The sequence below is a fragment of the Stigmatopora argus genome, chromosome 5, assembly GCF_051989625.1.
Source record: "Stigmatopora argus isolate UIUO_Sarg chromosome 5, RoL_Sarg_1.0, whole genome shotgun sequence".
NCBI lineage: Eukaryota > Metazoa > Chordata > Actinopteri > Syngnathiformes > Syngnathidae > Stigmatopora > Stigmatopora argus.
Genome location: NC_135391.1, coordinates 14426394 through 14442963, shown reverse-complemented (window position 1 = coordinate 14442963; position 16570 = coordinate 14426394). Strand labels below are relative to the sequence as shown.

The 16570-nt window shown below is 36.1% G+C and overlaps 2 protein-coding genes across 2 annotated transcripts; both read right to left on the bottom strand.

Moving 5' to 3' along the window:
- areg (amphiregulin) lies at positions 1 to 5699 on the bottom strand. The gene is made up of 6 exons (XM_077601382.1): positions 5608 to 5699; positions 2939 to 3085; positions 2642 to 2867; positions 1770 to 1940; positions 463 to 566; positions 1 to 352 (listed from the first exon to the last, which is right to left on the bottom strand). The coding sequence occupies exons 1-5, from the start codon at positions 5642 to 5644 to the stop codon at positions 473 to 475; spliced, it is 675 nt and encodes a 224-aa protein (XP_077457508.1). The 5' UTR covers positions 5645 to 5699; the 3' UTR covers positions 1 to 352; positions 463 to 472.
- Positions 5700 to 9422: 3723 nt separating this feature from the next.
- nrg4 (neuregulin 4) lies at positions 9423 to 15634 on the bottom strand. Its single transcript, XM_077601086.1, has 5 exons — positions 15368 to 15634; positions 12542 to 12628; positions 11490 to 11616; positions 11285 to 11431; positions 9423 to 9713 (listed from the first exon to the last, which is right to left on the bottom strand). Exons 1-5 carry the CDS (start codon positions 15399 to 15401, stop codon positions 9647 to 9649), a joined length of 462 nt encoding a protein of 153 aa, XP_077457212.1. The 5' UTR covers positions 15402 to 15634; the 3' UTR covers positions 9423 to 9646.
- Positions 15635 to 16570: the final 936 nt, after the last annotated feature.

Genomic DNA, 16570 nt, shown 5'->3' with positions numbered 1-16570 from the left:
TTAACACTGATACGTTTTTATTGTTGAATTGTCATATCTTTTAATCCTCACAAGCAAAGTAACGACAATGTTGCTGACCTATAGCAAGAGCAGTGTAATAAATAAAAGAATGCTGTCTATCGACTGAATGCTGAACATCTGCATAAAATGACACGTGTAATAATAATAATAATAATAATAATAATAATAATAATGAGAATAATAACAATAATAATCAGTCAACATACAAACACTTGTACAGATAAATAATCACACGAAATAAATTAATTGCTAATGCTTGACTGACAATTGATGGCGCAGCAAATAAAGCTTAAATTCAATCTTCTGTGTCTGGTTGTGAGAAGTTGACCAACTGTGGAGGGAACAAAAATTAAAAATGAGTTTTCCACTTGATGAAACATGAGTTAAATCATTGGCTGCTTTTGACGGCGATAGACGTCCAATTCAATTGGTCAAGCTCACCTCATTGTCATCACACCACGACATCGCCGGGCGCTTTCTGTAGCTTCTCCTGCTCCGACCAATTTCCCAGGTAAGATGCCAAAAAGTTCTTTTGCGACCTGTAACTACAAGGCGCTCAAATTTATTTGCTGAAATGAAAACCTGGTCTGATTCTAACCATTTTGTATTCAATATTGGTTAATATAAACGAATAACAACACAACTACGGGTGGTAGCATTCTATACAGTAATGAAACATCTATTGTATGCAGCTTAAAAAACGTGTACAATTATATCATGTTAAAAAAATTATATATATATATATATATATATATATATATATATATATATATATATATATATATATATATATATATATGGACTTTATTGTTTTTAAATGACCGAATTCCATTTTTGTATTTAAAAAAAGCATTTTAAAACTGCAAATTTTTCAACTACTATATTTACAATATCAAGAATGATTGACATTATGACTTTTTGGGTAATATATCATTTTTGTTTACTAAATATTAAGATTTTATTCTTGCAGCATTAACCATTAATGGTAACAGAATGAGTGCATCTTCATTTAATAATTCAAATGGATTGGACGTCTATTCCCGTCAATAGCGAGGCAATGAGTTAAGATGTCCAATTTACTTTTTGTCCAAATATGGAGTTGCTCTTTTCTAGTTTTTATGACTTTCTTCAACTCGTGATCGTCATCGTCAGTGTCATAAATTCCACTTGTAATCAATTTATTGCCACTTTAATTGCCAAAAGAAATTTAAGACTTTGAACCTTCTTTTCCATGTTCGCTTACTAATTGATAAAACACATCCTAGAAACTGTGTTGACTGTGTTAAATCAAAGTTAAACTGAAAACTTGTGATCAAATATTTGTCAAATATAGCTGCATTTTCATTTTTCTTTTCAATCAATATAAGCGGGCGGCCCGGCGGATAAGTGGTTAGCATGTCGGCCTCACAGCTCAGGGGTCCTGGGTTCAAATCCAGGTCATGTCCATCTGTGTGGAGCTTGCATATTCTCCCCGGGCCTGTGTGGGTTTCCTCCAGGTACTCCGGTTTCCTCCCACATTCCAAAAACATGCATGGTAGGCTGATTGGACACTCTTAATTGCCCCTAGGTATGGGTGTGAGTGTGCATGGTTGTCTCCGTGTGCCCTGCGATTGGCTGGCCACCGATTCAGCGTGCCCCCGCCTCTAGCCCGGAGTCAGCTGGGATAGGCTCCAGCACCCCCGCGACCCTTAGGATAAAGCAGTTCAGAAAATGAGATGAAATGAGAGAATCAATATGGGCAAACTCACTGCGCACAAGCCATGAGCATGACGGCGGTGCAGCTGATTACGGACAAAACTACAGCCGTGATGACCAAGCCCATCTGGACCCAATCGGTGTCGCCGATCTGTTCCGACTTGGTCCTGCTGGGCTCCAACCTTTGACTCCCACAGCGCTCGCCTTCGTAGCCTTTGGTGCAACTGCAATGGACAAGGTAGTTGGCAATACCAGGCCTTCTCATTTTTGTACCAAGTACATATTTTATTGATTTTTCGCTTATTTATAAACATATATATAAAAAAAGGGTGGACCAAAAACAGAAAATATTTTCAAAATATTTTGTATGTTTTTTAAATTAAATTAGAAAGAAAGAATAGCTTTTCAATTGATTTGTCATTTATTAAAACATATTAAAAATGAAAAAAAAACAGGAAAAAATATCAATTTTAGTGCTTTTCATTTGGTTTGTTTTTTAATTTAAAAAGGGGGAAAGTTCTTTCGTTCATTCATTCATTGTCTGAACCGCTTTATCCTAATGAGGGTCGCAGGGGGTGCTGGAGCCGATCCCAGCTGACTTTGGGCACAAGGCGGGGGACACGCCCGCATGTATTTGTTTTAAATAAAATTAGAAATGTTTTCACTTTATTTGTCATTTATTAAAATAGACTTGAAAAAAACAAAAAAGGAAAAAAACAGGAAATTATAATCTTTATTTCATGATATTATATTATATTGATCTGTTATTTAATTTAAAAAGGAGAAAAATATTTCATGTATTTATACTTTTTTTTTCTTGATTTGAATTTTCCAAATGAGAAAAAAAGGAATATTCTCACATCTTTTATTATTTTTTAAATTTAAAACAAAAACCGGAATTCTTGTCGGTGGCGCTGGAACTCACATGCACACGGGTTCCTGCAGACCTTCAATGCCCTGACAGAAGCCGTGGATGCAGTAACCCAAGTGAGTGGAGGTGCAGGGGTCTTCGGTGGTCCCCGTGGCGGACGTCTGTCCTTGAGTAGACGAGGTGTGCTCGGGGTTAAAAGCAGTGGTGCTCTTGCTCTTCTGCTTGTTCTTCTTTTTGCCTTTGCCTTTTCTCTTTTTCCTGTCATCGCGCAGAAATTCGCCTGAAAGTTTGACAGGAACGAGGGTTTACAAAATGTCGGGTCACAGACGGTTTTAGGAATAAGAATCCTACTGGCAAGAGCTTCGACATCCGCGTCGTCGTCGAAGTTGCCCTGCACAACTTGGAGGTCCTCCCCTGAGGCCGAACCCAAAGTCACGCTGTGCAGTTCACCCAAAGCTGACGCATCAGATTCTTGAGGGCCCAGAACACTGAAAAGTACTGAAAACAAAATATGTGGAGAAGACATCAATATTATGTCAAACAAAACAAAACAATACCTGTTTTAAAATTTCATAACTGACTGACTTTGTTGTCTGCCACTGACAGCGTTCGACTCTCTGATCCATTTCTGAATGACGGTTTATTGCCCCTCCCAGACAAAATGGATTGGACATGGAGCGCCGTTGATGCCACATTCATGGCCAGTCCTCCCAGTTTAAAAAATGCATTATTTTCATTCCGAGCACAGGTCTGGACTCGCGTCCAGTTGCGGGTAGGTGTGGGTAGCAGAACATATTTTGGTAAGGAGGTTGTGGCCAGAATGGAATGTACAATGAACAATGTGTATGTTATATGTCAAAGTATTATTCTCCTACTGCTACTACTTGGTACTTTAGCTCTTTTGGCTACGGCCTATAGTACTGTATTACTTAATACACAATATAATACTACCCTATACAGTAATCCCTCGATTATCGCGGTTAATGTAGACCAGACATGCCCGCGATAAACGAAAAACCGCAAAGTAGGGTCACCCCTATTTAAAAAAAAATACATATATATATATATATATATATATATATATATATATATATACATATACATATATATATATATATATATATATATATATATATATATATATATATATATATATATATATATATATATATATATATATATATATATATATATACTTCAGTGCTGAGTCCTAGCAGCAAGCTGAGACAGGGGAGTGGCTTCCGCTTGCAAGTTTCAGCGTGGATTTTCACATTTTTATGAATTAAAAAAATAATAATTATTATTATTAAAAATAAAAATTCCCCCATAAAAAAATCTGCGATTTAATGAAGCCGCTATAATCGAGGGATTACTGTACTACTGTATTCAACAGTGTACAGTAATCCCTCGAATATCGCAGATAATGTAGAACAGTAATGGCCGTGATAACCCCCCAAAAATACGCAAAGTAGTATCACCCCTATTAATACTACCATACTACATGTTTTTGCGCCTATACAAGTACACAAATACAATCATCAAGATGTGTATTTATGAAATATTACAGCTATGAGCAAATGAAAAGGCTGTCATGTATTAATATCTTAATATAATATATATATATTTAAAAAAATGTCAGATTCGAGAGGCATCGGATCATCGATGGAATTCAGGAGGCGTGCCACACTTGGAGGTGGGTAGTGACACGTTACGTTTTCATGAGTAACCATACTTTTAGTTCCATTTTTCTTCTTTACTCTACATACTAAAGTTTTCTTTGTGCCAGAAATGCCAACAGTGGCTGTACCGGTTTCTTCAATGAGAAACCGCAACAATAATAGGATGACTCCATTATACTAATTAGACACAGAAACAACCTCGGAAGTCCTATAATCACGGCAGCCTGTTCAAATTGAATGGCTCCGTAAAAATAAAACAATTTCACATAGAGTCCAACCTGAAGGGGAAATAGTTGTATGTTATTTCAATGTCTATGTTTTTTTTCGTATACGTCAGTCTGGTATATACTACTTTTTATTTGTATGTGGTCGTCGACAGCATGAGAAATAAAGTAATGCACTTGGTGACTTGGACATGAAGTGATCACCTTTCACGGCCATTGATGACGAAACATGTCTCATCTAGGCAGGAGTTGGGATATGACGAATAATTAATAACAATTATGCAATCAAAGGATTAATTTTCACTATGATTTAGAGGTTTTTTGCACGCAGTTCATTTAGGTGGAAGTTAGGTATTTGGTTCTGTATGTATGTAGTCTAGGTTTTCATGAACAAAGCAAAGTGGTGATTAAACTTTATGGAAGTGAGGTCAAGGGTCTTACAGGTCAGAAAAGGAATGTTGTGATCCCTTGGTAACACATTTTTAGGAGATAAATATAAAATATTTGCGTGTATTTATTAAAATTCAAACACCAAGGTTTTTTTCATTCATCCGAAGTAATACTATTCATTGTCTGAATGGGGTGCTGGAGCCTATCCCAGCTAACTACGGGCACCAGGCGGGGGGCAACCCTGAATTGGTGCCCGGCCAATCACAGGGCACAAGGAGACGGACAACCATTCACGGTTACATTCATACCTAGAGGCAATTTAGAGTGTCCAATCAGCCTACCATGCATGTTTTGGGGATGTGGGAGGAAACCGGAGTACCCGGAAAAAACCCACGCAAACCCGCGGAGAACATGCAAACGCCACACAGTGAGGACCCACCTGGAATCCAACCCTCGACCCCAGAACCTTAAGATCAACCCACTAACCACTCACCCACCAGGCCACCTCGTAGAAAAAAAAATATATTTTGTGCATAAAAGGGTCAAATGCCCATAAATAGTTACAAGGCTTTAAAAGGGCTGACTTTTTCTTCACATTGAAACTTGTTCATTCAAATTACAAACTTTGACAAATTCATACACGAGCAAAAATAAGGTATTGTCATTAGAAAAAACAATATATTTCATAAATATGAGTCCTGGCTGGCTTCAATAGGAATGAACTCACCTAAGCAGAGGAGACAGGTGATGATGAAGGTGTTCATATCCCGGGAGAAAGAGGGCGTGAGTGCCGGGAAGTCCGCTAGTCCAACAAATGCGAGTGAGTGTGTCAGTTATGAGGGTGTTCTGCTCTCTTAACCTTGGCTGGGCTGTGCGCCGCCTTTATACACACCCACACCCGCCCGTGCACTTCAAGGAGAAACAAGTGTAATGATTAACAAAGCCCGCAGCGATACATTTTGCATTTACGGACCTCATGCAAAAGCCATTTCGCGGGAATTGTGAATGGGAAGCGGTTCATCTAGAATTCATGTATATTCAGTCGGCTTACTGGTGGCCATTAAAAGGCACACCTGCGACATTTTGTCCTAGCCACCCTAAATGTAATGATTTCCGCTTGCCTTATTTGGGCGAGTTACACACTAAAGTCATTCATAAATTGGGCAGTTCCGCTTTCGTAAGAGAAATTAATTATTTGTGGAAAGGCTTTTGTGCATTTTAAATATAGCAGGGCCCCAAAGGTTAATTGACTAATTGAGGAATAATTGAAGATGAGATTCATAGACGAATAATAGATGAATGGTTTGGGGACATTGTTTAGCCACTTCAAAGCCTCTTATTTTAGCATATTAATAACAAATACTGTATTTTAAAAAATATATAACCCCCTAAAACAAAGGTGTCAGACTCGGGTTGGTTCGTGGGCCGCTTTAACGTCAACTTGATTTCACGTGGGCCGGACCATTTTAGATATAATATTTAGAATTTTTTTAAATAAATGGATTAAAAGAACTGGATTAAAAGCCCTGAATATTCAGTTTTTATAGATCTAAAACAATGTTTATTTGAGCTTTTTAAAATATATTTTTAGATTTTACAAAATGATTTTTGAACTAAAAAAACACAGAAAAAATTGATTAAAAAAATGACAATTATTGATTTAAAAGGGGGAAAATCAGGAAATTGAATATACATCTATACTCTTCATTTTAATTTGATCCTAAAACAGAAAGTCGGCACTCATGATTTACTTTCCCGGGCCACACAAAATGATATGGCGGGCCATATTTGGCCCCCGGGCCGCCACTTTGACACTTGTGCCCTAATACATGGCATTTACATAGAAGGACATGTTTAGGTCATGTAGTCTACAATATTGACATTTGGTATACAAGTCTGCATTAAAAATTATAAATGTTTAGATTTTTTAAAATGAAAACAAATAAAATAAAATGAAAAGTGTTTGGATTTAACTAAAACATTTTATTAGGAATGTTTACAATTGAAAACAAAAACATTTTTTTGTAATGTTTTTTAAATTAAATACAAATGCCCACGAATAGTGTAAATGTTTTTGTTGACTTTTGTTTATCATATAGTTTTTAAAGTACAAAAGAATAAGAACTTAATATAAAGAGGCATTCCAAATCCTTTTTTATTTTGTAAATATTCACTTTGAATTTTTTATTATGTATTTTTACGTTAAAAAAACAAAAAAACCTGTAAATGTTTATTTGATATTTTACAAAATGTTTCATTTAATAGGTTTTCACTTTAAAACAAAGAAGGAAGACAAAATACCCTCTTGAGTTATGTCATTTACAGTATTTTCCGTGTTTAAAACTTTCCTATGTTTTTAAACAATAGAATTTAAATTTAAAAAAGGAAAAACAGTATAATTTCTTTTTAAATATTAAATAGAGAATTTTGAGTATTGCCACTTATTGTTGGAGCGTGGAAGGGCTATTATTGAGTGCAATAGATGTCCAATCCATTTCAACTGGAAGGGATGGTAGTGATCATAATATGTCCATTTATTTCCTACCCTTGTTGTCTATGTTTGTTCATGTTGACATCCAACAAATTGATGATCACGGTTAATATTTTTGTCTTTTTTAGGGCGTGAGCGTGATTACCGTTGTTGCATCTGCACATCCTCGGCGTCCCCTGTGGGATCTTCACAAAAACATGGGTGGAAAGTCTGACAAAAAGCCTGGAGGAAAACACCTCAGAGCAGCCGCCCTCTCCAAGCCCCTAACCGCAGCCCAGAATAGCTCCACATTCTCCCGAAAAGGTGGAACGACGCCCCAAATGGCGAGTTAATGTTTAGGTGGGATTATTGTTAGGATTTGCATAAAGACCACACTGACACGAGCAACTGGGTACTTGGAAACGGATCATTACGTCTGCTTTGGAAACTAATGGAGTACCATGTTGCTTGATTATTAACCTGACACACGATTTTCATGATTTGAATTATGAGTTTCATTGAATTAGGCAGTATGAAGTAAGCAAGTAAGAATTACACTAGACAGTTGAACATTGATGAAATGGTAAGGTAAAAGGTAAAGGTAAATGGTAATGAGGGCACCGTCACGCGGAAGCCAGTGGCAGTAGCTCTGTCCACTCTTATTTGTTTTTCGTGTTTTACAGCCCTTCTATCTTTTTTTAATTACATTTTAATATTTCTTAATACATCCCTTTTTACTTTACTTTGTACTTTATACTATTTACTTTAACGTTTTTACTCTTTCTTTGTTCTGGCTGGCTTCTATCTGCTACTTTCATTCAGCCATGGCTACGCTGTCATACACATGGGACTAGCTGTTACAATACGCAGCAGAAGGAGCAACACCTCAATTACCGCTGGAAATTCGGAGCTGGACAAAAGTGCCGGGAGAAGAAGCAACGCTTCTGACCAACCATTCCATCATGGGATAAGATGGAAGAGCTGTCGGCGCTTACCAGGCCGGAAGCGGAGACGAGGAGTTCTGCTCTGCTGCTGTTTTCTTCAGCTCCATACTTCTGAGGAACTGTGCGGATAAGCTTGGAAGAGTGACTCTGCATATTCTCTACCAGACTCCCAGTCAGCAGAAGTTCCCCATCTTGTGGAAGACTTCCTGTGTGTGGTTCCAGTTTTTGTCCAACTTTATAACGTCTTTTTGAGTCCGTTTTAGCTACCGCAACCAAGATGGCGCCGTTCAAGTGGCAGCCGGCGGCAGCAGCTCCGTCCATCCTTGCTCGTTTTGTGTTTTTGCTGCTTTTCTGTCTTAATGATTTGATTTGGTGATTCTTAATGATCCCATTTACTTTGATTTGCTTTGTACTTTGTGCTTTTGCTTTGTTGTTCTGTCTAATCACCCTCTTGCTACTGCCACCATGAAATTTCCCGAATACGGGATGAATAAAGTTATCCAATCCAATCCAATACAATATTAAATCTAAATGTTTGAGTTTAAGCTGGAACTAAATGTTGAACTAATATGCAAATTCACCAAAGTACCATATTTTCTGGACTATAAGTGACACTTTTTTTATAGTTTGGCTGGGCCTGCGACTTATAGATGATTTTTTTTCCTCTCAGACCACCGACAGCCTGTACTATTTTTTGTACACTATATATATAATATATATTATATATATATATATATATATATATATATATATATATATATATATATACATATATATACATATATATATTCATTTATTTATTGATGTATTTATTTATTATAAAGATCAAATATAAAATTGCCCTCTCCAAAAATGCAACTTATACTCCAGTGTGACTTATATATTGCTTGTTCCTCTTCACTGGATATTCTTTGGTGAATTATATTCCTAAAAATAAGGTACCAAAAATAAAACTGAGCAAATTGAAGTGTGTTTACGTGGTGAAATAATGAATAAAAAAAACTAAATCGCTGAAATTGACTCTTGGATGTGGCTTATTGTGATGATAATATTAAAAACAACTTTATTTAAAAAGTTTTCCTGTAAAAATAAAGAGCGAGTAGAAAAGGGCTAAAAAAACAAACCAGGTTAAGATTCACTCATTTTATTGGTGGCAGAACTTTCATTGTCCACTGCAATAAATTAAATACTTTCTGACATGACATCTTGCCATTGTTTGCCATACAAGTTGCAGAAAGGTATAAATAAATACAAGCTAAAGCACATCACGAGGGTATGTGGAAGATTTAAATAATGAAAAAAAAGAGGAATGATAGTAATAAAAGTTTCAAAAGTGTTCATCTTGTCACTGCCTACAGTGTTTGCACTCCTTTGTAGCCCTGTCGCTTCAGTTTGGAACCACATTTGTTCTTTTTATACCTGCAAAAACAACAAAACAGATGTTAAAGTTTTTGCATTTACGATAACAATACTTACGTCTAATGATCAAACCATGGTAGGAAAAATAATAATATTATAATCTATCATACTTTGATTTACTGTTAAAGGTATAACTATTCATAGCTTTTTATCGATGGCGTCCGTAAAAAAAAAACGTATACATTTTACAAATTTCATTTTCTTTCTTTTTTTCCTAGGTATAATATTGGTAAGGTCCCCAAAAAGTTTCACAAAATATTTAATAACATGATCATATTAAATAAAACACATAACAGTTAAAAAATAATATTTATAAGATCATAAAATACATACAGAATAGTATGTATTACCAATACTAGTATTGTCATTATTAATAGATATGAAGTGAACAACCTTACCTGATTATTAGTTAATATTTGTCTTATTTTTTAACTGTTAAATAAAAGAAATGACCAAATGAGAAAGGAAAATTATAGTTATAAAATTGATTCATATTATAAACTAGAGGAGCATTGTGATAACGCAGACCTTCACTTACTTGACAAAATTCAAAGCATCCTTTGACAGACATATCCTGCATTTAATAAAAATCTGTTTTAATCATACTCGACCTTTGACCTTACGACCTCAAAATTGAATCACCTCTTCCGTTTCAGATTACAAAGACATCCTAGAGTTTATAATCGGTAATAAATTTTGAGAATCTGAACGAGACACGTCCTAAAATAGGGTGTGCATAATATCTAATATTGGACAAAACATACAGAAAGACATCTTAGACAAATATCTTAGATTGTGCAATATTTTAGAATTACCTTGCCCGGACGTGACTTTTTAAATGACTAATTTATGTTTTTTATTGAAACACGCACTTTGTGGAGTAGCACCACCAATTTCGTTATACGCAGCTGTGTATGATGACAATAAAGGCTTTTGATTGATTGAGTGATTGATTTGATTGATGGTAACATTTTACTAAACAAATGATCATAATGAAATGAAAAAAAAAAGCATTTTACCACAAATCTGAACTCATTTTAAAGAAAAATCACCGGGGCACATGTGTCAAAGTGGCGGCCCGGGGGCCAAATCTGGCCCGCCGCATCATTTTGTGTGGCCCGGGAAAGTAAATCATGAGTGCCGACTTTCTGTTTTAGGATCAAATTAAAATGAAGAGTATAGATGTATATTAAATTTCCTGATTTCCCACCTTTTAAATCAATAATTGTCATTTTTTAATCCATTTTTCTGTATTCTAAATACAGAAAATCTAAAAATATATTAAAAAAGCTAAAATAAACATTGTTTTAGATCTATGAAAAACTGAATATTCAGGGCTTTTAATCCAGTTCTTTTAATCGATTTATTAAAAAAATCTAAATATTATATCCAAAATGGTCCGGCCCACGTGAAATCAAGTTGACGTTAAAGCGGCACGCGAACCAACCCGAGTCTGACAGCCCTGACCTAGGGTTTATACTGTGATATCATTTATACAAGACGGTCAAATCAAATGGTCCGCCCACTTGTCAATTCCCGTCAATGACTTAAATGTCGAATGACACACTTACCACTTGCAACAGAAGTAGAGCAATCCAGCCAAGCCCACGCCAAGCAGCGTCACACAGAAGATAATAAAGATAATCTGCTCCTCTCCCATGGGCTTGAAGACCAGCTCAATATTGCTGCATCGGGGTCCGTAGAAGCCACCATGACACCTGTGTGGGTGATCCGTGTCACCCATGGATACAAATACCCCAACAGGCTGACACTTACTTGCAGTGGTGCTCGTTGACGTCCACCAACAGCATGCACTGACCGCCGTTCATGCAGTAATTGGCGTAGGTGGAGTCACAGGTTTGGGAGGAGCGTTTCACCAAATGGAGGCGCTCTTTTAAAAGGCCTGTTGGAGAAAGGAGCTTTTTTTTACTGAGTTGTACAAATCTCTTGTCTCTTTGTCCAAATATTATGCGATAAAACAAGCTATTGTGTGGTTTTATTTCTTGGCTTTTCTTTTATTTTTGATTCTGATGTTTCTATTTCTGCGGATGAGTGGTTAGCGCGTTGGCCTCACAGTGGGGGGACCTGGGTTCAAATCCAGATTCGGACTTTTCTGTGTGGGTTTTCTCTGGGTACTCCAGTTTCCTCCCACATTCCAAAGACATGCATGGTAGGCTGATTGGACACTCTAAATTGCCCCTTGGTATGAGTGTGAATAGTTGTTCAATTCAGGGTGTGCCCCGCCTCTGGCATGAAGTCAGCTAGCTGGGATAGTCTCCAGCACCCCCTGCGACCCTAGTGATGATAAAGCGGTTCAGAAAATGCGATGAGATGAGATTTTTCTATTTGTTCTGCAAAGTTTATGTATTTGGTGTTGTTGTTTATATACTTCTAAAATAATTTGTTGATCGTAGCTGTTAACTCATTCACTGCCATTGACAGCAATAGACGACCAATCCAATTTGACTCAGCGTGCTGGCACAGATCGTTGCATCCCTCCCAGTCAAGATGGATTGGACATCTATTGACATTAATGGCAGCCATTTCAAAATGAATGAATACATTTATTTTTAAATCATCTTGATTTCACCCAGTTCTGATCCTCTGTAAATGACGCCATTGGGCTTGATTTCCGATCAGGGTCATCCCTGACATATTTATAGAAATTCATAGATATACATAGTATAGTATATTAGTACTTTACAATAAGGCAATAATCAAGAAAATCAAAGTGGATGGGTTTCAAGTTGGCCAATGCATCCAACAGTTTTTCTGAAAGTGGCCTACAAAATAAAAAGTGTGGACACCCCCTGATCTATACGACATACCTGAAGAGACAGAGGAGTCTGCGTGAGTCATCTGAAGAATGGATGAGATGCTTTTTGTCAGAACAATAGGCCACAAAAGCATGACACCTGTTCAAGCCAAAATATGGATAGAATAAGAGTTAAGGCTTTCAGTGGTGGAAACAAAAATCTGATTTGCATGTCTCGAATAACCCACATTCTCAGATGATAAAGTATTTTTTTTCAAGACATTCTCTTGTTTTAAGGTGTTTCTTTCTCTTTAAGAAATGAAATGGAAGCGCTGATGATGATAAAACTGTGATCATCAACTGAGTCATTACAAGTTCAATAAAACCAAATGAAAAGTAGGAGTGTTGGGTATATTTGCAATGAGGAGTTGACAGGAAATGACACACACACACACACACACACACACACACACACACACACATTTAAAAAACACTTGGCAAGTATGGGCAACAATGTAGAGCTGACTGGCGACCAGTCAAGGGTGTAGTCTACCTTTCACCCAAAGTCAGCTGGGATAGGCTTGGGGCAACCCCCGCAACCCTTACGAGGATGCACGGTATGGATGATGAAGGAATGAAAGGATTTGCCTCTCTATCTGACTAATAATATTATAATAGTAATTTAAAATCTTAATCACACACTTATTTATAATGTCTTCACTCTTTTATAATTTCATATTAGTACAATCACAAACTGTTCTTTGACTGTTGTTATACTCTTATCTTATTAAACAGGTCCACAATAGCTACCACCCCTACTATTATTACTTATTATACAACTATAGTATCTTTGTACTACATGTACATTTATAACCCTATACTAATATCATGATGACTAATTTAATTATTTCTCTTTCATAGACATTGTGACCTGTTTTACTCTGTCAACAAATTCAGAATAATATATTTAATTTGTAATACTATGGTTTAAAACTTTTTCACTGTTATTTATTCATTTAATATTTTAATGTCTAATGTCTTCCAGTAAAGGCCTTTGGGACCCTTATTTGGCCAAGTAGAGAAATAAACTTGACTTTTACATTCACTCACTCTTTTTCCTAAAAACAATGGATGCTTTAGCGCCCTTCAGTGTCGAAGTTAGTAGATTACAACTCATTTAAACGTCAAATTGCTCCAATAAATACATAATTAAAGTCCAATATCATGTTTCTACATGATACCATCATGAAAAAAACAACTACATCATAGTATCATGTATTACATGATACCGTGATGTAAAAACATTCAAATTGTAAGTAAGGATGATCGCATATGTCATTTTAACATGATAATTATTGTGTTCTTCCATGATAATTACTGAGTTTTACATGTAGTTATCACGTTATTAAATTTTATCACGTTTCTACATTATAATTAAGTTATTCCAACATAAAAGTTCAAGTTCATCCAAGATGACATCACTTTTATATTTTCCATGATAGTGGTTACATTTTAATATGTTAATAATTGGGATCTTAGATGATAGTAATTAAGTTTTTACAAAAACTTACATGTTTTAACGTAATATTCTCACGTATTTACTTGATAGTCATTAAATTTTTAAGGGATACCATCAGACTTCATGTTTTTACATTATGCTATGCATATCAAATTATGGTATTTTGGGGGGTGTGGGGTGGGTGGCAGCAACTTGCTTCCATGCTTAATAGTAAAAGAACATATATGCAAAATTATCTAAAAGAAAAAAAGGGGAGAAAAAAGCCTATATATATGGAACATTACTGCTAAAAACTGAGTAATAAATCAGGGCCGCGTTTAAAAAGACCTTTTGACATTAACCAGACAATGACTCAAATAACCAATTAAAACACTGAAATTCAGGAACTGAATGATTTAATGACCCCCAGTGTGAACTAAACCACTTTTGTTCTGCTGCGAGGGATATTCCATTAAGTCCTCTTCAAGTTTTTACTTGTTCTGCAAAGACGCCGTGCTTCCAAAAAATGTTGGCCAACACCAACGTAAGTAACCAGATCATTCTAGTTTTTCTTGTCTATTGCAGACACTACATTCATATGACGCAGCCACTTTCACCCTTATTACGCTTATGATCTTAATCATCAAAGTCCGTCACACAAATCTGGTTTCATTCATTTCACATCGTCACCAACCGTCCAATTTCAGATTGGATGTCTGACATCCATGGCACGAAAAGATGTTCATTCATTGGTTGGTCTTAATAAAATATGGAGGAAATTTCATTATAGTAATTTAAAATTTAAGTCATTTCACTTTTTTAAAACAATTTTAAGATTATGGTGACTGATGACTCAAAATTCAGCATTTTTGGTAGACTGGATACTACCAGGGAAACAATTATTTTTTTAAAAATCAACATTGATGGGAATTGGCTGACTTTTTCGTGTGTGTAATGCAATTGTTTTTATTATTTTTATTTTTAAATGAACATTTGAAAATTCAGGGTTAATGATGACTGACATCATTTATATATGACTAGGAAATAAATATAAAGACAGCATGTAAGGAAAAAAAACAATGGTTAGAAATTCACATTTCTAAGCAAATACTTTTTTAAGTACGTCATACTTAACAAAAAATAATAATTAATATCTCAAAGCAATTAAATGTTTAAGCACCTTGTATTGAAGAATGTCTATTCAGGAATTAATTCATATTTCTGAGCAAACAAATGTCTAAGCACTTCAAATCTAAGAAAATAATATTTACAATGATTTCACATGAAGAAAAAAACTATTTTAAAAAATAATATTTTTTGGGTAAAATGACTTGCAAAGCAGTCGACATTCTGAAATAGCAAAACATCACCCCAAAACACTTGAAACAAAGTCAAACTCACCAAAAATGGACAGAAGACCTGACACTCTCGCCATGATGGAAGACGACGACGATCTACACTTGGGATAAAATGTGCAAATTTCAAAACGTCTAGGACGCGCTTTCAAAATGTTGTGTTGTGCGTCGCTAACGAACTAACGGTGAGTTGAACTGAGTTGAGGTGAGTTCGCGTCGTAATGGGTGCGGTCGAAAGAGCAACAACCTTCAAAGATCCCACCTTTCCAGACGGGCCCCGAAGGCAGCATCATTGACGGAGGTCCACCCACCAACCCGATACTGTTTACTACAGATTATTTCAAGTGTAAAAATTCTAGTGAATTTTTGTTTTCAGGCATAATTAAAAGCCTTTTATTATTATTATTATTATTATTATTATTATTATTATTATTATTATTATTATTATTAAACACATACGGACATTTAGTTTAACCTATCCAGTCTGTTTTTCACGTCTCCCTCCACCACCTGAATCAAATAATCATTTGATTCAGGTGTGCTAGAGGAGGAAGCTATGGAAAACAGACTGGATAGGCCAATAGGGGCTCTCCAGGACCGGACTTGGCCACCCCTGGTTTAACTGAATAACTGAATTGAATTGAATGGTTTTATTGTTATTATAAAAGTGCAATGACATTTAAAGCGTCACCACAAAGTGCATCTCATTTTCCAATTTATCCTTATTAGGGCCGTGGGGGGTGCTGGAACCTATCTCAGATGACTCTGGGCCAGAGGCGGCCAGCCGATCGCAGGACACAAGGAGACACCCTCACACACTATGCACACTCACACCCATACCTCGGAGCAATTCAGAGTGTAAAATGAGCCTACCATGCATGTTTTTGGAATGTGGGAGGAAACCGGAGTAGCCGGAGGAAACCCACACAGGCCCGGGGCGAACATGCAAACTCCACACAGATGGACATGACCTGGATTTGAACCCAGGAGCCCAGAGCTGTGAGGCCGACACGCTAACCACTTGCTCCACGGGGCTGCCCAACACACAGACAAATAAATAAATAAATAATAAATAAGTCATAATAAATAAACAATCAATGAATAAGTAATAAATCAATAAGTAGTCACATAAGTAGTCCACAACATACCTAAATAAGTAGGGAAGTGCAGAAATAACAATAACAAACAAACAAATACTCAATAAATAATCAATAAATAATCAATAAAAAACTTCCTAGGCGCCAGGATT

What these genes read in the sequence shown, in the direction of transcription:
- areg (XM_077601382.1), bottom strand. Translation starts at nt 5,644, where the DNA reads ATGAACACCTTCATCATCACCTGTCTCCTCTGCTTAG. An exon ending in CACCTGTCTCCTCTGCTTAG is followed by an intron (nt 3,086 to 5,607) that starts GTGAGTTCATTC and finishes TTTTGTTTTCAG; the next exon opens with TACTTTTCAGTGTTCTGGGC. An exon ending in CTGCAGGAACCCGTGTGCAT is followed by an intron (nt 1,941 to 2,641) that starts GTGAGTTCCAGC and finishes TGTCCATTGCAG; the next exon opens with TTGCACCAAAGGCTACGAAG.
- nrg4 (XM_077601086.1), bottom strand. Translation starts at nt 15,401, where the DNA reads ATGGCGAGAGTGTCAGGTCTTCTGTCCATTTTTG. An exon ending in AGGTCTTCTGTCCATTTTTG is followed by an intron (nt 12,629 to 15,367) that starts GTGAGTTTGACT and finishes TGGCTTGAACAG; the next exon opens with GTGTCATGCTTTTGTGGCCT. An exon ending in AGACTCCTCTGTCTCTTCAG is followed by an intron (nt 11,617 to 12,541) that starts GTATGTCGTATA and finishes TTTCTCCAACAG; the next exon opens with GCCTTTTAAAAGAGCGCCTC.